General features: G+C 32.7%; 1 protein-coding gene across 1 annotated transcript in view; it reads left to right on the forward strand.

Moving 5' to 3' along the window:
- The window catches only part of LOC128180413 (uncharacterized), a 52079-nt gene that overhangs the window by 14622 nt on the left and 11089 nt on the right, over positions 1-26368 (forward strand). Inside the window, exons 6-9 of the mRNA XM_052848520.1 lie at positions 8987-9040; positions 9158-9772; positions 10304-10317; positions 24873-25119. Coding sequence (XP_052704480.1) covers positions 8987-9040; positions 9158-9772; positions 10304-10317; positions 24873-25119 — 930 coding nt within the window. The remainder of the gene's footprint in view (positions 1-8986; positions 9041-9157; positions 9773-10303; positions 10318-24872; positions 25120-26368) is intronic.

Consider the following 26368-nt stretch of genomic DNA (forward strand, 5'->3'; position numbering starts at 1 on the left):
AATGGCAATGCTCCCCTACCGCACAACGTAAAAATCGTGTTAAAAATGAAAATTTCCTTTAAAAATCTAAATATTTTTATCTGCATTTTGTTTATTGTGTTCAATTTTATAAATGATATCGAAAAAAATTCATAAGAAGTATAAATCAACTGTATTATGTTAGAATGCGCAAAAACATGCGTAATGCAAACTAAAGTCGGCCTCCTTAAATTTCACATACAGCATGCTTTTGGGTCTAGCTCATGCACTAGGTAACAAACCCTGATTACTATTTAGGCATAGTACATGCACAACACAACTCATCTTCTCTTGCCAATGGATTACAATCTGCTCCGCACCAACCCTTGGTGGATAATACTGTAGACTTAGAATACAATACAGTGTTTTTCATTTCACTATGTTCGCAATAAGTCAATTTTCCAGGAATATTTAACATCACGATTTTTGTGCATTAATTAGTATAAGAATAATTTTCCTCTTTGATGTTAGTAGAGTATTTGACCATACAAAACTCCTCTGCTAAAAAAAACTTCTATACTATGCATTTAGTAAAGAGTGTGATTTTAGAGATATAATATAACCAAAATAAGGAATGATGGACAAATAAAACTGCTCATGTCAATGTTTTAATATACAGTATCATATTGATATGCTAAACGCTGATGGGAATTGCAAATTTCAAAATCCTTCAAGAATAACTTTGACTGAAACAAAATATATTGATACGAATTTCTAGATATACAAAACAAAATATATGAATATGAATTTGTAAATGTACAATATTAATAAATAACTACATAAATACGTCAAAACAACAGCCATATATATAACTATATAGCCATTAGCCATACAGTGAAAATGTATTACTGGTAAATCTTAGAAAATATTCTTCTTTACTACCACACATGTTGGAAAAAAACTGAGTGCATGATTAATATGTCCACAAACTCCTCTACTTAAAGTGTGAAATTCATGGCCCCTTGGTCAGGGGTTCAGATCATAAGGGGGAGGAGTCAATATGGCTATATAGTGTTAATGCATATAATGTTTAAAAATCTTCTTTATATGCTCTCACACATCTGTAAGAAAAACTGGCTTCATAATTATGTTAACAAGGAAGTCTTTTACTAAAATTGTAAATTTCATGTCCCCTGGAGTATGGGTTTTGACTCTAGGTTGGGGACCAAAATGGATGTATAGTGTTAAGGTGGCTCTATACACCACTTTTTGATGACGCAGTACGCAAAAATGTAAATCTGGAAGAATGCAATTCTGGTACTGGCTGATTTAAACTGAGGCAAATTATATGGGGACCGCTCATTTGAAAATTTGTTTAATGAATAGATTTAATTTAATTGGAAAATTCATTACTTAACAAGTAATGTGGTATGTGACACCTTCATGTTGTGTCGTATTATTTATCGAAATAACAATAAAATCAAGTATAGTTTTTAAAATAGTAATTTCTTTCCCATCACCAACATCTAACTGCGTAGCGCAGTGTTGTAGTGGGTTAACTACAAATCTGGAGGTCATGAGTTCGAATCCCGTTGAGGACAATAAAATTTTAACTTTCCAAAATTTTATAAAACGCATTTTTTGGTTGAATACTGTGAAAGAAAATTCTAACCGGTGAAAGTATTTCAATTATAATATACTTTAATCCACATTAATATCGACAGATGTTCCTTAACACCTTAAGGGGATGGGAGGGTGGCTTTGAATTTCTCTCAGGTTGGGATACATAACTCCTATTATAGTCTGTCCCAAGATATTTTTGCCGCATATTTTCTTAAATTATTCAATATTTATAAATACCTCTTGGTTCAGACGATGTTCATTCAATAGTATGAAAAAATCCCAAGATTTCCCCTTTGAAACGCCCCCTCTAGCTTGTCGGGTATCAGTACACGGCTAAAAATAAAAAGTCTACGAGGTTTTTCCATTGCAAAGGAGATGAAGACGCCCGGATGATAACGTTGAAAAATTGCGCGAGGGGTCCGGAGTATTTCCGAATGGAGAAAAGATGTCGACATTCCCCATTATAAATCTCCTAAGGGAATCTGTTTTCGTTCCTGTTAATTTTTACGAGGGAAAAATGATAATGTGTGAATGAAGTTATCTTGGGAATTTTCCCTTCCATCAATTTTAATTGCACTTCAGTCACAGGTATGTGTATTTTATTAAAAATCGTTCAAATATGCAGCAAAAATAACTTGGGACAGACTATAGTTAATTTTCCCCTTTATTTATTTGACTTAGTTTTGCATTAAAGCGAATATATTCACTTATATAGGCTTATATAATGAAATATGTATGTATTTATTATTCCAACATGGTATTTAGGAAATTTTTCTTCAACTCAGAAATGAAAAGTCCCCAAGGTGTTTGGGCCTTGGGACTTAGGAAGGATAACTCTTTCCTGAGGAACATTCCCACCAAATAAAATTTAAAATATATTTGGTGGTTATTTGGAATTATTTTCATTCAATTTTTTGGTCACATTTATTAAAATACATTTTCTTATAACATCAAACAACTTTTTCAGATGATTTGTCAACAGAGTAAGAAAATATGAAAAATTATTTTTTGGGGAAATACTAAAAAAAATTGCATTTATAACATTTTTGAATGTTAAGAAGTGTTATATTTTTTTTAGCTGTCCGAAGGAAATATCCATCATCTGACAAAAGAAAATTCTCTCAATGTGTTAATAGTTAAGTTTTTAAAAATTATTTAAAAAAAACACGAAAAAACATTTAAAAATTCTTTAAAAATACCTATAGTATCCCTATCATCATTTTAATATTTGATAAGTATATGTTATGTGGTCTTCTATTGAAAATTGGAATAAACTGTGGGTGTATAGAGCCACCTTAATGCATATCATGTTTAAAAACTATCTTCTCTACTCCCACACACCTGCAAAGAAAACTGAATTCATAATTTTGTAGACCAAGAAGCTTTTTACCAAAATTATGAATTTCATGTCCCCTGAGGTAGGGGTTCTGACTCTACGGTAGGGTGGGGTCAAAATAATCAAAATTTTTTATAGTGTTAATGCATTTAATGTTTAAAAAATCATCTTCTTTACTTCTTCTGAATCCGAATAAAACTGCATGCATATAAAGAAAGAAAGTAATGCCATCTATCAATATTTTTAATTTCATGTCTCACAATGTAGGGATTTGAATCTAGGGTAGGGCCAAAACACTCATATAGTGTACAGGGTAGCTAGGGGTTCTTAATGCAGGGTGTGGCCAAAGTGGTCATTTAGTGTTACATTTTGTAATGTATATAATGTTTAAACAATGTCTACTGACACAGAAAAAACCTGACTGCATATTTAGAAAAAATCATTAAACTGTCATCTTTAATAATATTTCATGTTACCTACATGTAAGGCAAGGATTATGGTGGGGGGGGGGGTATATATTTTTCTTATTATTTTATTCTGCTCAGGAATTTCAATGAAAAAAATGAGTAAATTCATATACATGTTTTTAGAAAAGAGAAAAATTTGTTTGTTCATGTTTAGTACAAATGTAATTAATCATTGAATATAATGTACATGTAATTAAGGTGCCTCACTACACCTTGAAATAGTTTCTCAAATCAGCAGAAAATTACTTTATTATGATAGAAAGCATGATGGATATGAAGTATATATGTCAATGAGGCAAAAAAATGTGCAATTTAAGCTAAAATTTATATTTTCAAAAATTTCATTCAGTAAACATAAACAAAAGTCCCAGGTGGATTCGAACTCATGACCTGTGGTTAACAAGCCTGATACTTTAACCACTGAGCTATGACGATATAGATCTGAATTGATTGATACAAACAGTTTAACAAAACATTTAAATCGCCATCTTGTGACGTAGTGTCTTAAAAAGTATAAGTCTCGGTGTAGTGAAGTACCTTAAGAAGTTGTATGATGAAAAGAGTTATTCAAGCATTTTTATCATTTGAAACAAAAACAGTTTTTGAACTTTCTAAATAAACTAATAGACTTGTTGATAGTAAAGTAATACAACTTTCTCCACTTATATTGATATCGCTTATTTTGAAATTCCACTTATTTTGAAATAGAAATAGATCCCCAGTTTTTGCCTCTCATTTTCTTTGCATTGATTTAATAGATATAATGAAATCGGCTATTTTGAAATATCGCTTATATTGAAGCCACTGATCGGTCCCCATTGGTGATAATTAATTGTTTTTATAACGGTTATATTGAAGTACTCCCTGACGGCTGTGGTCAGGGTTGGTGACAATAATTATGCCAGACTGACCGGTTAATATGCAAAGGTGTGAATTGATAAGTTCTCATCACGTGTGTGTTTATACTTCTTTTAAATAGTAAAATTTATTCACTGTTGATTGTTTTGTTTTTACATATACGGATGTATTGAGGCTAGACATAATATGGAAATCCCACGGAAAAGAAAAAAAAACTTATCTGCGGACACTAAATACGAACTAGTTATGGCTATTGATAAAAGGACAAAGCCTAAATTCGAAATAGCTAAGGATTTTGAGATTATCGCGAGTACACTTACGCTGATATACAAGCAGCATTCAGCAGTGTTTGAAGCATTTGAGTCTGGTGATTTTTTTCTCTAAAACGTAAAAGAATTCGACCGGATATTATGATGAGGTTTATGATAGTAACAAAATGAAACTTACAGGACTTACGGATATAATTTTATTCAAACTTTCAAGGACTAAAATTCCATGTAATCTGTTCACTGTTATGAATAAATGATGACCAAATAATTTGTTCGGGTTCGGTTTTCTATGCTTAAATCGGGATTGAACTTTCAAAAATGGCGGCTTCACGTCAGTCAACTTCGCTTATATTGAAATACGGATATATTGAAATAATTTGCATGGTCCCCTGAATTTCAATATATCCAGAGTAGGCTTAATCTGCTAACAAAAATCACTCAATGTAAGCAGTACATGCATGTAAACTGATTTTGGTATAAGTCTGCCTCTGGGGATGTGGAAGGATGTTGTTTTAAATAAAACATGTATACTAAGCCATCTTGTTTTAGTTTATCTATGAAAACATTATGCATATAAAAAACTATCTTGAAAGTTGACAAACATGCATATGGGAAATTTATTCTCTATTGAGTCTTGCACCTTTTCAATATAAGGTCATGCACTAAATCTTTTAAATTTTTTGCTAAAATTATAGATTTCAGGGTCCTTTTTGAAATATTATAGGCAGGGAGGTGGTCATCATTACAATAAAATTATATTATAATTTTTCTACTCCAGGCCAGAATGAAACTTAACTAAATGCATATATGAGACTCCTCGACAAGTTTGTGCATGGTTATGGTGCTCAGGTGACCGTTAAGGCCTATTGGCCTCTTGTATCGATAAAAATTTATCATGGAAACCATCTTTATCAATGATTTATTTTGCTAGCTATGGGTTCCTTGATATCATGATAGTTGTATTATTTTGTCCAAAAATCTTTGAAAACTGAAGTATAACAAAACTTTGTTGTTTTGGTGTGTATTCTTTTGTTTTGACATTTATTTCTATTAAAATTGTTGATTTTCCTTCACATGTTATATGTGAGAACCTCCAAAAAAGTTGCACATCTGTTTACTGTTATCATCTATGAAACCATTGTTGTCTTCAATGGTATAATAAGTTTTCACGCATAAGAAACTAATATAGTGTAACTGTACTGTGATTCCTTCTTCAATGCAATTCCACTTTATTACTGTGGTTTCATCAATATTCGTTGAATACTAATTTTGATGGATTTCATTGTTAAGTTTATTCATGAAATTAAATGTTCATTGAAGTGCAATTTCTGCTAATAATTTGTATTGATAGGATCATTAACCACAAATTTACGTATCCTTGAAACTGTTATTTTCACTTTATCCACGAAAATTGATTCCCTTGAATATTAATGAAACCACAGTAGCTGACCTGAGCTGAAGGTTCAAGTGAGCTTTTCTGATTAAAACTGTCCTTTGTCATTGTAGCTGTAATTGTTAATGTTGCTGTCATTGTTGTAAACTTTTTAAACTTTCATCATCCTCTTCAGAATAACTGGGCTAAATTCAACCAAACTTGGCACAAACCATCCTTGGGGGAGTGCTTTCATGATTGGGCAAAGGAAGGGCCAGGTCCCATTTAAAAGGAAGATAATTAAAAATCATGAAGAATTTGTTGGTATTTTTCAAAAATCATTAACAAAACTAGTTGGCCAGATTTTTAAAGCTGTTACTTTTGTTGAAGCATCCTCAGATACTGTGGTATCATCATTGTTCGTGGGGGACCAATGTTCGTGGCTTTCATGGGTAACCCTTGCCCATGAATTTACATCCCCACCAATGTATATACAAGCATTTGTATAAATAGAACTTGCTACCAGCAAAATTATGTCCCAACCAACAAGAAATCTTTAGCTAGTCCCACGAATATTGACCCGCACAAATATATATGATTCCACAGAAGTGTAGATTCAAGTTTGTTAAAATCATGATCCCCATGGGTAGGGTGGAGGGGGGCTTTTTTATGGGGGTTGCATTTTAACAAAAAAGAATAAAAGAGAGATTTTTTTTAAATCCTCTGCTTAAAAAGCATTTGGCAAGAAAATCTGTAACTTGTGGGGACGTAGCATGGGGCCACAAAGGATGTGTGTGGAATTTTTACATTGAAATAAATCGAAAATTCTCAAAAACTGAAACATAAAAAAGAGCTCAATGTTAAACTTAAGAAAATGTGAGGAAAATTTGAAAATCTTTTCATAAACTAGATATAAGCTAATAAATTGTCTAGATAATTTGTATTCTAAACTGGGTCTGCAGATTTTTAGGTCACCTGAGTCACTCAGGTGACCTATTGCAATTGGTCTTCGTCCGTCGTCGTGCGTTGTGCTCCGTGCGTCGTGCGTTAACAATTTTACATTTTTAACTTCTTCTTGAAAACTACCAGGCCAATCATTACCATTTTTGGTGTGAAGCATCTCTATGGTAAGAAGAATCTAAATTGTGAAATTTATGGCTCTACCACCCCTGGGGTGCCACGGGCGGGGCCAAATATGCAAAAAAAGCCAAATTTTCAAAAATCTTCTTCTCTACTTCCACACAAGTGAGGAAAAAAATGAATGCATGGTTATGATGTCCATGAGGCCCTCTACCAAAATTGTGAAATTTATGGCCCCTGGGTCAGGGGTTCTGGCTCTAGGGTGGGGCCAATATGGCCATATAGTAAAAATGTATTAAATCTTAGAAAATCTTCTTCTCTACTCTCATATATATTTGTTAAATACTAAATGCATGATTATGATGTCCATGAAGCCCTCTACATAAATTGTGAAATTCATGACCCCTGGGTCAGGGGTTCAGGCTCTAGGGTGGGGCCAATATGGCCAAATAGTAAAAAGGTATTAAATCTTAGAAAATCTTCTTCTCTACTCCCATATATATTTGTTAAAAACTAAATGCATGGTTATGATGTCCATGAAGCCCTCTACTTTAATTGTGAAATTCATGACCCCTCGGTCAGGGGTTCAGGCTCTAGGGTGGGGCCGATATGGCCAAATAGTAAAAAGGTATTAAATCTTAGAAAATCTTCTTCTCTACTCCCATATATATTTGTTAAAAACTAAATGCATGATTATGATGTCCATGAGGCTCTCTACTAAAATTGTGAAATTCATGACCCCTTTGTTAGGTGTCCATGCTCTGGGGTGGGGCCAATATGGCCAAATAGTAAAAATGTATTAAATCTTAGAAAATCTTCTTCTCTACTCCCATATATATTTGTTAAAAACTAAATGCATGGTTATGATGTCCATGAAGCCCTCTACTTTAATTGTGAAATTCATGACCCCTCGGTCAGGGGTTCAGGCTCTAGGGTGGGGCCGATATGGCCAAATAGTAAAAAGGTATTAAATCTTAGAAAATCTTCTTCTCTACTCCCATATATATTTGTTAAAAACTAAATGCATGATTATGATGTCCATGAGGCTCTCTACTAAAATTGTGAAATTCATGACCCCTTTGTTAGGTGTCCATGCTCTGGGGTGGGGCCAATATGGCCATATAGTAAAAATGATTTAAATCTTAAAAAATCTTCTTCTCTACTCCCACACATGTGGGCAAAAAACTGAATACATGGTTATGATATCCACAATCTCCTTTACCTAAATTGTGAAATTCAGGGCCCCTGGGTCAGGGGTTCAGGACATGAGGGGGGGGGGGGGCAATATGGCGATAAAGTGTTAATGCATATAATGTTTAAAAATCTTCTTCTCTATTCTCACACATCTGTATAAAAAAAACGACTAATAATTATGTTTACCAGGAAGTCCTCTACTGAAATTTTAATTTTCATGTCCCCTGGGGTATGGGTTTTGACTCTAGGGCAGGGCCAAAATGGATGTATAGATGCTAATGCATATAACGTTAAAAAATTATCTTCTTTACTCCCACACACCTGAAAGGAAAACTAAATTCATTATTTTGTAGACCAGATCTTTTAGTTTTTCACCAAAATTATAGGTTTCACAGTTCTTTTTGAATTAAATGTGGTTGTCATTACGAATTTATAATTTTTCTACTCCAGTATGAAACCTAATTAATTAGATGCATATATGAGACTCCATGACAAGTTTGTGTATTGGATATATGCTACTCAGGTGACCGTTAAGGCCAATTGGCCTCTTGTTTAATAAGTTATGGCTATTGTTGCTCAGGTGGGAAATATGGGCCCTGGTCCTCTTGTTTACTTTGTAAATTTTAATTGATAATCAAAGATCATGAAATCTTAAAAATGTTAACACTATGATTAAATACCAAATTTTAATGTATAACAGTACATTATTGTTAACTTTATGAATAAAATTGTTAAATCATAATGTTTGAATTGCCATTTAACATATGTTTATGTATAATTTAACTCTTTGAAAATAATTGCACTTAAATTCAATGTTTAAATTTTGCAGCGTTGAAAATTTGGGAGAATATTCCTTGTACATCTTTGAGGTCCTTGCAATTGGGTATGGCTTTGAATTTGTTCACATTTGTTAACTCTAATATTACTTATAGAGCTGTTTTAAAGTAAAATAATATTAACGTCTATTAAAACTTTTATTCATAGAACGTTTTTCAATTAGATTATAGGAAAAAAGATAGGACAGATGCGTTAGAAAGGACTCCACTACAAATAGAAGGGAAACATACTCCATTTACTGGAACAACAGAGGTAGATGGTTCAAAACCAGAAATACAAGAAGCACTAACTCCAGATGGAGACAGTTCAAATCAAGGAATGTCAACATCAATGACACAAGAGGAAATTATGAGTTTGAATTCAGAAACACATGTCTTAGGTGCATCATCAGAAAAAGAAGTTGCAAAATCATTAATGTCTGCATTGCCAAACGAAGACGGCTTTAAACAAGGAATGCCAGCATCAGACACTAAAAATAAGATCAAAACACCATCTGTATTCGAAACATCAGCAAAAAAAGATTCAAAATTGTCAACACCTGAATCACCAAACAGAGACAGTTCAAATCAAGGTATGTCAGCATCAGACACACTAGAAAAGATTGTAACACCTGTATTAGAAACATCAGCGAAAGAGGATTCAAAATCATCAACGTCTGAATCACCAAACAAAGACAGTTCAAATCAAGGAATGTCAGCATCAGACACACCTAATGAAAATGGCCCAAAACTTAGAACATCTGCATCAAAAACAACAGGGGGAGACATCTCTAAATCAGGTACACTTGTGTTATAAGGATTAGTAGTAGAACTAGACACGATCTCGTTGCGAGCAATGAGTGGGTCTTTTGTTTGATATTAAATTAATGATAGGGTTGTATTAAAATTTTGACATTTGGTACAAGTTACTATATTAACTTCCTTTTAAACTAATATTTGGACCTACACTGCAGAATTAAAATTTCCGGAAAAGGTTATTTTAAAACTTCAATATCACTGCAATGCATTGTTTGATTTTAAAATGGTTTTTAGTTTTGTATTCAGTACAAAAATGTCTACGAAACATGTATGCTTTAAAATTCCAAAAATCGAAATTTTGTAATCACTTCCGATGACGACCAGAAGTGACGGACGACCTTGCTCATATTAAAATTTGATAAGTTTAAAACATATTCTGATGGGAAAAAATTGTAAATTTTTTTATTAGAAAAATTTTTAAAACACAATTTTCCAAAAATGCTGCGTGAGCGGAAATTTGATGTATGTTTTGATTTTATATATTGATGACTTTATACATTTTATTTTTACAGAGACTTCTACAATTGTAAGTTTATATTTATATCTACTGCAAGTCTGCAAATCATGTAATGAAAATATCGTACTTATGCACTGCCATTGCTTAATTAAATGACATAATATTAAAGGAAATATTTAAATATATTGAATGTGGTAGAAGAGCTGATGTTGCAATACTATTAATATTGGAATGATTTTAGAATGCACCCAGAATAATATCTCCATATTTATTGTCTCAATGTGACTAAGGGTAACCAAAAATTTTTGTAGCTGGAGTTGAGTTATATGTAAATTTTTCACCATAAGGCCACATAAAATTAATTTTTAGATTTTGGTCCCTGTCCGTCCCTCTAAAAGTGGCCTGCTCTGATGTATTTTATTATACCCGCACTTTCTAAAGAAAGTTCGGGTATATTGTTGTTACCCTGTTCCGTCCGTCCGTCCGTCTGTCTGTCACATTTTACTTTCTCAAACTGCTCTTACATCTTATAAACCAGCAAACTGAACTCTTGGAGTTTGATTTGGGGTATCATGTTGTTTTGTAAAAAGGTTTCAAAAATTCTCTGTTAATCCTGGGGGTCAAATAATTGGTAAAAAATGACGTTTCCACAAAAAACCTTCTCCCTCGAACTCCTCCTACATTTTCAACAGTAGGCAAATCATCTTTTGGAATATGTTTTAGAGTATCCTATAGATGCGCAATAAGGTTTTGGAATTTTCAATTTTGTCCTGGGGGTCATTTAATGGCTGAAAAATGACATTTTTTTTACAAAATAATTGGTTTCAAAAACGTCATTTTTTTTGGCAGTAGTCAAATGATCTTCTAAAATATGATTGGGGGTGTCATATTGAGGTGTGATCAGGTTCCAGAATTTTTTTGTTTATTAAGGGGATCAGTGGGCAACAAAAAATGACGTTTTTTTGCAAAAAAAAGTATGGTTCCCAGAACTCCTCTTACAACTTTTGGAGTAGCTACGTCATCTTTTGGGATAAAATTGGGGCTGTCCTATAGATGTGCAATAAGGTTTTAAAAATTTAAATTTCATCCAGGGAGTCAAATAGTAGCAGAAAATGGACGTTTATCACTTTTAAAAAAAACATAGATCCAAGAGCTCCTATTATGATTAAATGGATAGACACATCATATCTTGGGATATGATAGGGACTGTTCTATAGATGTGCATTACGGTTTTGAAAAATTAAATTTAACCCTGAGGCCCATTACCTACATACCTTTTGATGCCCTTTAAAGATCAAGAATATATATGGTGAAAGGGGTGGGGATCTCAACCGTTTTCAATATATTCATGCACTTCCTGTTTGATGGGGGGTCATGACCACCCCCGGGGCCCATGACCTACATACCATTTGATGCCCCTTGACACAAGTAACAAGAATATATATGGTTTAAGGGTGGGGATCTGAACTGTTTTGAAGATATTAAGGGACTTGCTGTTTGAGGGGGTCAGGACCACCCACAGGGTCCATGACCTACATAACATTTGATGCCCCTCGACATCAGAAACATGAATATATATGGTTTAGGGGTCATGATTATAACAGTTTCTGAGATATATGGTAATTTCAATTTCCTGGGGGGTGGGGATGACCCAAGGGTTCAGATCTAATAAACCCTATATATTGCCAGTAACAGTCAATATATGATTATGAAAACCCTATATTGTTATCTTTGTCCGTTTTCAAGTTACCATTTACAATAGAGTCTACGATTCTTCCTACAAGGTTCAATGTTAAACCCCACACCCTTTTGACACCCCTCTCCCCCCTGAAAAGTGGTTGTCTAACCCAAAATGAGAAAAAATCAAACCAGGGTGCACAACTAGATATGCAGGCCTATCATATCCTAGAGTTTTGTACAATTCTGTTCAGACATCTCTGAGAAACAAGTTCAGAGCGGGAAAGAAGAAAAAGAAGAAGACGAAGAACTAGATACGATCTCGTTACAAGCAACGAGGAGGTCTTCCGTCTGATTTTTAGAACAAGGAATGACCCTACTCTTGATCTTTGTCAAGGAAACCAGAAAAGAAAAGATCCAGAAAAGGAGGCGGAATCTATGAGTGTAATGGTGAAAGACTATCTATCCCTTGGGTGTCCCTTATTTGAGGGATTAGCTCCTTTTCATTCATTTTAGTGGAAAGGTATTTTTGTGTACCGCTAATAAGTATTAAGAAATTGGTTACCGTTTTTGAGATATCTGGTAAAAATCGTTTTGATATCTGGTCCTAAAACTCCTTTTAGGGTCCAGATAACAAATAATTTATGGTTGTACATTGTTAAGCACAAATTTTTGAACATCTTTTGTTCAATATTGCTTTTCAAAATTTTCCTCTATTTTGAAATATTGAGCATCAAAGTTTTAGACTTCTGGCTCCTTTAAAACCCTTAATTACGTAACATAGTAGTAAATGATTGCCATGTATAGGTAAATAACCTGAGAATGAACATAATTGCCTCTATAACGCATCACAAAATATTTCACAGTTAAAAGTTATCATTTAAAGACTTTAGAGCCCCCTCAGCCCCTTATTTGAAGGGCTAGCCCCTTTTTCCTGATGTCATAAGAATGTTTTTGTCAATTCAAACACATTTTATTCAACAAGTGTTTACAAATTCTGTACCGTTCTCGAGATATTTTGAGAGAGTTATTTAGGGGCCGACACTGTGACTCCTTTTAGGGACTGCATAACAAAGAAATTATAGTTGCAGATTGTTAAGCTAATATTTTGAGCATCTTTTGTTCAATATTGCTTCTCAAAATTTTCCTCCATTTTGAGATATTGAGCATCACATTTTTGGACTTCTGGCCCCTTAAAACCCTTAATTACATAACATAGAAGTAAGGACCGCATAACAAAGAAATTATGGTTTATTATTGTTAAGCTCAATATTTTGAGCATCGTCTGTTCAATATTGCTTATCAAAATTTTCCCCCATTTTGAGATATTGAGCATCAATGTTTTGGATTTCTGGCCCCTTAAAATCCCTAATTACGTAACATAGTAGTAAATGATTGCCATGCGTAGGTGGATAACGTTAAATTAAACATAATTGCTTCTATAATGTATTACAAAATATTTCACAGTGAAAAGTTATCATTAAAAGACTTTAGAGCCCTTTCAGCCCCTTATTTGAAGGACCAGCCCCTTTTTCTTGATGTCACATAAAAGCTCTTGACTTTATAAAGATCTTTTGTTCTACATGTTATAACAAAATACAATCGAGGAAAGAGATATTGAAAGAAAACCAAGAAAAATCACGACGCTTTTTTAACTGTAATTTTCGAGCTCGGGCGAGCTTCGGCACTTTTGGTCACAGGAAAATATATATACCACATGTCAGATCTACAACCTTTTGTCTACAATCCCTGCAATTTTGAACTCAATATCTTAAATCGTTTAGGAGTTTACCCCTGGACAAGCCGACGCTCTGAAAATCGTTAAATTGTGAATAACTCAAAACCGGAAGTGACGTCATCATAAAAAAAAATTTCCAATAAGGTTCAGATCATTATCTATCAGACCTGAAAGTTTCATGTAAATCGGTCGAGCAGCTTTAGAGAAATGCGTACACAAAATTGGTTGGAAAAAAAAAGAAAAAAATGATAATAATAGGGAAAAAGAAACCGAACGAAAACAATAAGGTCTTCCATTGAAAACGGAAGACCTTAATAATAATACATGTATTAAGAACTGTACAAAAACAATAAGTCTCCAAATTTCATTCGGGAGACTTAATAATAAAAATTAAATAGAGATAGGATCATTAAACATCAATAATTTAAAGATAATTGACAATTTCTGATTCTAATGGGGTCAGGATGACCCCTTAGGGTCATGACTTACATGCCATAATGATCTGATGTGCCATGACCTAAGGAGGAATAATATCTTTGGATTAAGGTGGGGATCTCAATGGTTTTTATGATATTTGATAATTTCAGGAAGAGCACTTTGGGTCATGACCTACATACCATCTGAAATGCCTTGAACAAAGAAACAATAATATAATATGTACATGATATATGATTCAATTTAAGAACCCAGATATAGATCAATCATCTATGTTTTGTAATACTTCCTATACATATATATACATGTATTACTTTGTGTTTTGTTCTATACTATTCATGTTCATGACTGTGGTATGGCTTAGTCTTATTTTAAATTACATTAAAAAATTGTCAAATATATGACTTGGAACCCCCACCCCCAAACAAACTCAAATATAAACTGCCCCCCCCCCCCCCCCCCCTTAATTGTCGAATGATCTATTAAAATCAAAATATAATTTGGGTGTCTAAAAACTTGTATAAACTGGTAAAAAATGTTATTCTTAAAAAAAATTACATTACACCTTGCATATTTGACAAATGATCTATTGAGATATGATCAGAGGTCATATTTCTACCTTGTGATCAATAACTAGTATTCATTGACAAGTTAAAATTAATAACAATAAATGATTCAAATTATAAATGTTTATACTCCACATTCACCCCCCCCCCCAATCTAACCTGGTTCTAAAGATTCAGTCTTACATGTATACAGTAGCAAATTTTAAATCATTTCTTGATTGCTTTTTGTCCCTGATGCACATTAATATTTTGGAAATTGCTTAAATTCACCTATTTGGGGCAATTGTAAAGTCTCCTAAACAAAGCAGTGACACAGTGACACAGTGTAGGCTAGGAATTACCCACATGGATCAAACACTACTGTAACATATGAATAAGATAAAATACTTTATTATTTCTAGTTCTAGAATGTCAGGGTGTCTCCAAGGGGGCATAATCTATATACAATTTTACGCGCAATGACACAAAGAGCAAGTGACATAAAGAGCAAGGGGCATAATCTATATACAATTTTACGCGCAATGACACAAAGAGCAAGAATAAATTAAATGGTTTAGGGATGAGGATCTCAGATCTCAGAAGTTAACAAAATATACAGTGTATCATCATTTCCTATTTCATAAAGGCAGAGGGGGGGATTGGGGGGGGGAGTTAAAGACAACACCTGGGGGTCATTAATGTACTTTAAGGAAATACTCCTTCCTTCCTATTATAACTCATATAAAAATGATAAGTGTATACACTTACTTACATGTAATACACAAATTTAATAAGAAATTGTTTATACACGGTCAATATGGGGTCAACTCAATAGTGCAAGTCTGACAAATGAAAAAAATAACTTTTGCAACTAAAATGACAGAAACTTTATAAATGCGATAGGATAGGTAACGATGATAAGCTTATTTAAATATTAAAAGATGATGATAGAGTATGCTGTCAAAGGGAGATTTAAAGTAGAACTTAAGTATGCTGGCATCTCATTATATTGTGCTACTGCTACTACATGTATTATGCTTACCTAAATTGGTCAACATCATAATGATAATCCAATTAAAACACAATAATGAATTCCTTTAGCTGACCTTAACTAATCCTTTTCTGCATATGGAAAACACAGACATGTATGTATACACGTGAACCCATCTAATCGAAGAGCTGGGTAAAACTAATACCCACTAATGAGACCTGCAGACCTGTGTAATTGTGTACGTAACTTAATCAGACAAAGATCAGTTATTTGTAACATGCATGTATTTTTATGACCTATTCCTCAAATCCACTTGCACTATTTTATTAGGTAAATAACAGCTTTAAGGTGGTGCAGGACACCTGCATATTGTGATGTCGACTTCCTATTGAGATAACAAATAAAGTATATTAATTAAAATATTAATGAAATATTTACCCCCCAAATAATGTTACCTAACATTGAAGCGCAATGAGTTAAAGCGTTTACATGTCTGTAAGAGCATTGGGGTCCAAGGTGTGTATTTGGTAATTTTACAATTGATAAACATGTAAATGAATTTTCATGGGGAGGGGAGGGGAGGGGGGGGGGGGGGGTCTGGACCCCTCACTCACACCCCTTCTCTAAATCTGTGCATAAGATGATGTACATGTAGGCACACAGAAGCAAATCTAAAACCGGCAACCGCCACGGGGAGGGGGCATAATTTAATTTTTAATTTTGTTTGTAATAATTATATAGACCATTTTATTTTCTATGACATGAAATGTTAAGATTATTAATTAACTGAAAATTCACTGCAAACAGTTCAACCCCAAATTGCACATAAAGTGCTGCTCATGTGTATTATCATATATGGGAAGGGATCTCATCCTTCAGTTATGAAAATTATAATTTTTAAATGTATTACCGGAGCTTGCATGTGGCCTTCATTTTTAATTAAACTGGTACAAAACAGTGTTATTTAGGGGCAAACACTTGGTGCGGGTATTACTGTCTAATGACAGCATCTAGTTTTATTGTGTTGAAAAAATGTTTGGGGAAAAAAATAGGGCTTGGTATGAAAAAAATTCAAAACATTTTCATTTTAATGGCTGTCTGACATATGGATTACCATAAGGGTACACATGTCTTTATGCATTAATAGTTACATGTAAGTTCAAATAAAATGGAATTAAATTGGTTGATGTACTCATATTAGCATTAACAATAAAAAAAAAATAGAGCAGTTGTTATTTCTAGAACATGATCGGTGACATAGATATTTTATTTAAAATAAAAAACAAAAAATAAAATCCACCACCCGCCCCATATTTTTTGCAAATCAGGATGACAATCTTAAAGAGACAGTACAGCTGAAAACACGTGTGAATAACTTCAGATTTATTCATTGTTTCGTTAGGAAATAGGAAATAATGATGATTGTAACAGTTGAAATAGATAAAAATCCCTTTCACGTACCTAATTAATGTAATTATGAGCTTCCGGAAATTTAAGAGTCGTACAAACTGGAATAATCTTATATCGTTTATTTGTACCATGTGGATTTTGATTTACAGTAATTGACACGTGCTGAAAACTACAAGATATTCGCCCGAGTCCTATCATCATGGTATACGAGGTAAAAAGGACTCTCTAAACGGAACACATGATCACTTTCTCGATAATCTATTAATGGTTTTCCAATTTCGGTTCATTTTAAAATGAACAGATATAATGAGTCAAATAACCCCTCAAGGGGCCTCACTTACAAAAATAATACTAGCTTGTAGTCAACTCCTATGATAAGCATGCTAATTACATGCTTACAAAATAATAATTGTGGTTATTTTAAAAACTTTGAACAACTATTACCTTGGAGAAGTAGAAAAGACATATTCTTATCAACAAACATGTACAGGAGAATCTTCGCGAGCCCTGCATGTGTTTTGTTTACCTTAAATACGCATGCGTAATAGTATAGATGGCTGACCCCGTAACAAGTGTGATCTATTTATGTGATAGGTTATACGTAATTATTAATTTTAATGAAATAATTAGATTAATTTAATGGAGAACTTTGTAATTTTCTGAAAGTTTATACATTCATGAGTAATACAAAAATACCGAACCTGATCGGAAATTTGTTTCAAGTCGGTTTTTTGATAAGATGCGCCGTACTGTCTCTTTAATATATTAATTTTATGTGGCCTAGCTAATGCAATATCAAAAATGGAGCTCTATTATACATATACCTAAGGTGAATTTTCGATTGGAAAAAGGGGGCGCTTTGTTGGTCTTTTAGTAAATAAACACTAGCTTTTGAGCTCACCAAAGCTGAAAGCTTAAGTGAGCTTTTCTGGTCACATTTTGTCTGTCACTTTCTGTCTGTAAACTTTTCACATTTTCCACATCTTCTCCAGAACCACTGGACCAATTTCAATTGGAATCATCCTCAGGTAGTGTAGGTTCAAGTTTGTTCATTCCATGATCCCCAGGGGTAGGGTGGGGCTGCAATAGGATGGGGTGATTTTTTAGATAGGAATATACAGAGAAAAATCTTCTTCTCCAAAACTGAAACTTGTGTGGAAGCATCCGCAGCAGTAGGGACTCGGTAAATTCAAGTTTGTTCAAATCATGATCCTCAGGAGTAGGATGGGATCACAATGGGGGGAAGGGGGGGGGGATAGAAAATCTTCCAAAAAAAACCAATTTCCTTAGAAAAGCTGTAACTTTATTGAAAGCAACCTTAGGTAGTGTAAGATTCAAATTCCTAAAAATCAAAATGTTGAGGAGTAGGGTGGGACCCCATTTCGGATCCAATTTTACAAAGAAAACATTTTAATTCGCAAAAACTGAAATGTTATAAATAGGGATTACAATAGATTGTATAATTGCTAATCGGTTAATCACAATTCGTTGCTTGTTTATTATCAATATTAATAATTGTTTTAAATAACACAAAAAACACGATAGGAATATTTTGTTTTTGTGTAAATCAAAATATAATGTAAAAATTATATCTCATGATAATTTATTAAACAAAAAATCTTGAACAAGGATCCATGAAGTAGTTTCACTGACCATAATATTGCAATTCTGCAGTCTGATCCAATTCTCAAAACAAAGTCTGTCCATGACAAGTTATAGATCTCCATTTGAAATGATTATCCCTTTGGATAGTAGGAACATGTGTGTGCCCTTAGAAATTGTATGTCCAAGTAATAATTATACTAGATTGATGTTGTATTAAAGAAAAAAGTAAGATAACCACATTGAACGTATTTACAATAATTATCATTAATGGTAATCAACGATATTACTTGTATTAGTATCATTTATTAATAATCTTTGAAAAGCTGAAGAGACAAGGCAGTGACTTGTTGTTTTACTTAACACCTACTGATCAAATTTCCACAAGACCTCAGCCCGGAGGTCTTAACGGTTTCTAATTAAACTTGATTACATAATAGTCTCGAGAGACCAAAAAATGAAATTTTTTTGAAATTGTGTTAATATACACTTTTTTAATGTATACAACTAACCGATACTGATTTTGCAACCAGTTACCATCATTCCGACCAATTAATTTGCCATCCCTAGTTATAATGTATGGGTTTACTTATATGCAAGCATTTTGACAAATTGGTGATTCTTTAAAATTGTTTAGACTTTGGCCCCTGGTCAACTCTTGGGCCGCAAAAGGGGTTCAGAGTTTGATGTGGGTTAATATCCAAAATATAAACAATTGTTTAAGATCTTTTTGAGAACTGCGATGCTCAACATGTGATATGACTATAAAATCATCCTGTTAGAAAAGGGACTTGATTATAAACATAAGAATATCCAAGGGAAAATGGATTTTCATTTATACAGGATCTACATGTATTATGCTACATTGTCCAGATTGTTTTTATTATGACTCCATTAAGCTGATTTATCATGCCTATTGTTGCTCAGTTGAGCAATGTGGCCCATGGGCCTCTTGTTTATACCTATTTACTGGCTTTGCAAAATTCGGAAAAGTTCAATTTCTTACATCTATAATTGTTCTAAACACACAAAATAAGAATGTTTAAAGTAATATTGATGTCGATATCCATGTTTTGTTTATTTGAGGAAGATATGCCACGACAAACATAAATTTATACTGAAGCAGAGGAAATTTGTACTAAATTTATCTTTATCTCTTTTTTAGCCCACCTGAGCTGAAAGCTCAAGTGAGCTATTCTGATCACATTTTGTCAGTTATCCGTCTGTCCGTCTGTCTGTCCATCCGTCTGTCCATCTGTCCGTCTGTCTGTGCAATCGTGTCCGGTCCATATCTTTCTTATGGAGAAACATTGGAAGTTCTTACTTCACACAAAGATTGCGTGTTACCTAAGGGTGTGTCATGACCTTGACCCAAGGTCATTCAGGCAAGGTCAAGGTCACTGGCAGAAAAAGTGCAAAATTCGTGTCCGGTCCATATCTTTCTTATGGGGAAACATTGGAAGTTCTTACTTCACACAAAGATTGCTTATGACCTTAGGGTGTGTCATGACCTTGACCCAAGGTCATTTGGGCAAGGTCACTGGCAGAAAAAATGCAAAATTCGTGTCTGGTCCATATCTTTCTTATGGAGAAACATTGGAAGTTCTTACTTCACACAAAGATTGCTTTTGATTAAAGGGTGTGTCATGACCTTGAACAAAGGTCAATTGAGAAAGTTCAAGGTCATTGTTTCAAAAAAGCTAAGTTCTGTCTGTGTCATGTCTTGTATTAATGGAAATATTAGAAGCTAAAAATTAACAGTTTTCAAAAATAAAGCAGTTGTTATTTATAGAAAATGGACAGTGAAATAGATTCATCCAATATTTTCTATAATAGCAAAAATACATGCGTTATGATTTTTTTCTTAGCGGGGGGTATCAATTGTGAGCTTGCTCACAGTACCTCTAGTTTTATATGAATTTTTTTGTATTTTTTTTTATAGAAATCGGAAACATCGTTTTAGCTGCGAAAAAGATATATTAGAGCTAAAAATTTGTTATCAATTAATGCACAATATAATTATCTATAAATACATATCAAAAACGGCCAGATAAACTTTGAAATATATTTGTAAAAAAAATATTTATGAAAATGAAAAAAAAGGATTGTAGATATTTTTTAAATCTATGGATAAAAACTGCAGATAAACTGTTACTCGCATTTAACAATTGCTGTACAATCATATTTCAACAAGAAATTGAAACCAAATAGTGAAATTAAAGTATAAATGGAAAATTTTAAAATCGAACCGATCCCGATTGTAATTAAACTGATCCCGAACGAAATCACATAAAGTTAGAATGAATCAGAATTTTGCAAAAATTTCAGATTGTTTAGCTGTAAAATAGTTTCGTCATTTACTAACTTTATAATTTATATCAATTACTTAGAAAAAAACTGCAGTTTATTTGTAAAATTTCAATTTTAAAATAATTCTGATCGGGATCAGTTTTTTTTCAATCAGGATCGGTTCAAATTTGATAAATAGCAATTTTTCCAAAATTTTGCATTTTCATTTCTATTTCTTTGTAAAATATCATTGTTTAGTAAATAGTTTATGTGACTATATGTTATTTTAGAAATTTTATCCATAGAATAAAAAGATATTAAAGAATTAAAATTTTGATTTTCAGAAATATTTTTTTAATTAAAAAATTAAACACTTGACCAAACGATCTTTGGCATGAATTTATTTATAATTATATTACACATTAATTGACAACAAGTTTTAAGCTCTAATATATTCTGTTTGTCTGCAGAACAGTTTTTCCTATTTCACTGAAAAAATACAAAAAAATTCTTATAAAATAACTGAAAGCCGATATTGATCTCTGTTTTGTGGAATCATGTTTCAAAAAAGATTCTCTATCGATCAATAAAATAAAATTTTGGTGTGTCGAGGAACCTTAACTTGTTTTGATTTTTGTTTAGCATGTTTAGTTTCTTTTTATTTTAACTTGAGAGAAACCGTCATTTTTATTTTCGAATTCAAAATTTTTACGTGTATACCGGTAAATCAAACAGCTGATTGCTTACATGTACCTGCGCTAAATCTGATGCACTAATAACATATTATAGAATACTATTCATTATGTTGGTACATGTAATTTGGTATGATCTCTACATAATGGTTGATTAATGCAACATGTTTTATTAAGATACTCAGCAATTTCAATCTAAACGGAGATCATTCTCGCTGCTAGAAATATATTAGTATATATATATATGATGAAAAATAAATTGTGTTTTTTCTTTGTTTTAGTGCACGTTTCTCTTTTTTAAATTCTTTACAAATTTCTATTTACTAACCTAAGAGTCAAGCTTCGAGTTATAAGCAAGATACAGAGCTTTGCGCACAGTGCTACTGTATGTTTGTACACAAAGCTGAGGTCATGCTTTAGTTTGTTTACATTTTAAATGCAGCTATGCTGAATAGGAAATACCAAGTGTAAAAATCGTAAGTTGAATGTAATATACTCATGTGAACAAAAGCATGACTCAAACCAAGCTATGTATCTTTCTTATAATTCTACGATTAGCGCTGAAATTTCGGTTGATCAGTAGAAATGTCTTGCTTAAAGGATGATATGCTGTAACTACTTTCTGGTGCCCCTTCTTCAACAGGTCGAGACCACTATATTTTGTGACGTCGGCATAAATTTGCATACTAAATTAGCCATCTGTTTACTATTATCGACAAACCAATCAGGTGAATGAGTTGCAAGGCATTGTGGGCTACTACAAGTTTCAGTGTATACAAAGCGTATTGAAAATATATACCATTTTGAAATGTCCTTTGGAAACTCATTTTGAATGATTTTTCAGAATTTATGAAATTAATATGGACAATTATGTCTGAACTTTAATTTCTATGCTCACATTTAAAAAATATTGCATATGAGGACTTATATCAACCTATTTAAATACCCCATTTTCAATGTTCAAAAGAGAGGTACGTCCTATAGAATTAGAAGCAGCGAGTACCGTTTTTCACGTGATATCCCATATATAAGACAACATTATTAGAATGCTCGTTGATATTTTCTTCAGGGACATTCATCAGAATGCTTAATTAATGGACAAAGTACTAAATGCTGCACAGCTTGCGCTTCTGCGTTTGTATATTTGTGCATTTCTACTACCGTGGCTATTCACGTATGTTAAAAATGTACAGTTACCTGTATTTATTTCTAGTGCACAATGATAAAGTCACCAATACACAACTGTGCAGTTTTTTCATATCAAAACCTGTTTGTTCTTGTATGCGTATGTTTGTCAGTCGTTTGATACTGATCATTTTTGAAGCAACAATTGATCAACTAAAACAACAGTATTTTTCAATGTGAGCATGGAACAAAGTTAATGGTACGTAATCTTTCCTTTTTTACCTTCTAAAGTAAAAATCAAGATGTACAAACTTTCCGGCAAGCAATTAAATATTGTGAATAAAACAGACAAAAACCACGTGCGTCTGTTGAATCGTAAACACGTTGTAGACCGTTATGCATTGCAACTCATTCACTGGATTGGAGAATCTGTTTGACGAAAATACTACCACGTGTTAAATAATGCTATCCATATAAGGTAGTGTACCCGACCTGTTCAATGATGAATCGTGTAAAATCTACACAAATTTTTGATAGTTTTTCGAACACAAGTAAATAAAAATGACGTCTTTTAAACAGTTTCCATAGTCCTGACACATTATTATTATGAGGATAAAAGCATTATCGATGTTCTTAAAAAATTATTGCAACAGAAAATCTTCTTTGTATGTAGACATTTGTTGTTTTAATAAAGATTAAAATAATGGGTTGGCCTTGGTACAATAGAGCGAAATGCCTGCCAATATATAAATTTGAATTATAGCTATTTAACTTATGTGACAACATTTTTAAGTTTAGTTTATTCATCAATCAAGTGAGTAAGGATATGAAACGTCATACGAAATGAATTCATGCCTGGTAAATGACAATTGTTTATATTTGCAAATCCATTGTTCTTTCCCACTGTAAGTCAATACGGAGGAACTGCAATTATTTTTCTATAATCGCAATTGCTCTGTCTGTATACTATGACGTCATAAAGGTGTGACATCATATACTTTTCCATGACGTTATAGATTTAAACCACTATATGATACATCATGTGTTTTTCTCCAACTCCATAAAATTGATGTATTTAATTAAAACATGTCTTATACATTAACATTTTAAAGGAAGTACTGTTAAAATTAACATATCATTGATTCTGTTAACAAATCTATGTGAATTAAAAAGATACATTACAGTCTGAATGTTTATTTTTGATGCATTAGCTAAATGTCAAGGTCTAGGCTTATACGGGGTATTTGCAAGTGGTAAAATGCAAATATAAGTAATAAATAACGATTATTTAGTGAACATGGCGTTATAAATAGCAACTGCTCTGCTGGCATATTTTCCATGATGCGCTAGCGGGCATCATGGAATATGCCAAGAGTGCAATTGCTATTCATAACGCCATGTTCACTAAATAACGTTGTTTATTTCTTAAATAATGGAGAAAGCCAATTCAATTTTTCAATGTTTTTAATTTGAGGAATTGAGTGCATTCATTCTGGTGCATTAAGGTACACTTTTCTTCTTTCACATATATGATTTTTAAAAATAAAAATACAATAATTAGTGAGTATTGGAGGGAGAAAATGTACCTTTACGCTCTAATGTATTTTAATCGTATTAAAAAGTAATGGGGGTGGGGGGGGGGGGGGGGCTGAAATAAGGGGAACTTGAAGTAAACCGTGAACACCAACTGAAAATTTTAGTTATTTATATTGCATATGATCTTATTTTCGGTAAAAGTGGTATTGCAGAAAGGTAAATATGTCAAAGATTAAGTATGTGCAACAATAAGTGTAAGATTTGGATATTTATTTTTGGTTAATATACCAAGTGGGCACATGGCACAATATCCTTTGAACGCTCATATAGAGCCAGTGTTGCTCAGGTGAGCGATGTGGCCCATTGGACCTCTTGTCTTTGGCTTAAAATATTTTTGTAGCAATATTATTCATTTCTATAAAAAAGTTTTTAAGAGTTTTTCAGTATCATTTTGCATTTGTATGATCTCATATATTTTCAGATAACTGACTGATATACAATAAAAAAATCTGAAAAACCCCCACAAAATTGATTCCATCTTGTCTGATTGAGAAAATTTCCATGGGTCTCTTTATACTTTCTAGGTTCTGAGTGAAAGAGTTGAAAATATACGGAGGGAAATGAGTCATCTAAAGGCAGAAATTGACTTAATTTTTGGAAGAGGCATTTGGGATTTGAATTATAAACTAAGAAGTGCAAACCTGAAAATCAAATCCACGGAGCGGTCAATTTATGGCCTTAATGAATGTGCAGATACAGCTCAGCTTGAGATGAAAGCATCAGAAGTTGAAAAAAAATTGCATCGACTACGTCTGATTATACAACCGATGAGTAATATCATTTTTATATTGATTGTATTATTAATTATCTAACACAGTATATCACAAATTTAGAGTGCAATAATTATACCCCACAAACAAAGTTTAGGGGGTTATATTGGAATCACCCTATCCATCTGTCTGTAGACATGATTTTGTCCCCATGTAGACTTTTTAACAACCATGGAATAATCTCAAAATTTGTACATATGTTGAACACCATCTGAAGATGTGCACCTGCAATTTTTATCAAGATCAGACAAGATTTAATGATTTTATAACACTTTTCATTTTTCTTACCCTATGTATTGTACACTGACCGTAAGGGAGATAATCCTTACAATTTTTTTAAAATTATTAGCTCACACTATAAAAATATTTATATAAATACTTCGATATTGAGTTTTTTGTCCTTATTACATAACCAGATATATGTTTAAAAAGTATTTTATTGGCACACAATGCATAATTTTTATTTGGCAATGATAAATTCTTAGGAGCTAATAAGAACATCAAAGACAATTAAGTAGCTGAATTTATTTGTCCGAAGGGGGTCATTATCTGAGTCATGGTTTAGATGGAGCATGTGAATAGGGAAAATCTGTGATAATCTGTAAAATGGGCAGTGGTTTGTGGGTTATACTGTTTCATATAAATCAAAAGTTTCTATCAATTACAAAGAAATGAGTTATTTTGCAAAATGATACTTAGGAGCTGTAAAAATAAACTTAGTAGTGAAATAAATTGATGAAGTGACCATATAGGACATTAATGTAACTGAAATTAAAAATCATTGATATGATTGTAGTATTTGTGCAATTTTAAAGTTGTTTATAATATTATATTCTCCTTGAGCATTTAAATAATGCAAATTCTGATAATTTTTTGCAAGTTTCTCCAAGTCAACCAGCTCATTAAAGAAAATCATAGTCCTATGGTATCAATTTTTTTTTAGAGATAAAGTTGTATTAAAGGAGAAAGTGAGGAAAATTTTGAAAAGACAAATTGCATCTGTCAAGACTCAGATTAGAAACATTTTCAAGGTTTTAATCACAGAAGAGCTAAACATGGCTATTTTCATTTACTGCAAAGGGAGGGGCTATTGTCAGATTTCTTTTTTATTTCTCTTAAACAAATGTAAAAAAAAATATCATTGGATACAGAATTTGTAAAGGACTCTATATGATATTAGTCAAATTTGGCCCCCATATAAATTAGCATTCTTTAAAGTGTTTCAGGTACATTAAATTGTATTATCTTTT

This window comes from Crassostrea angulata, chromosome 4, assembly GCF_025612915.1.
Source record: "Crassostrea angulata isolate pt1a10 chromosome 4, ASM2561291v2, whole genome shotgun sequence".
NCBI classification, from domain to species: Eukaryota; Metazoa; Mollusca; class Bivalvia; order Ostreida; family Ostreidae; genus Magallana; species Magallana angulata.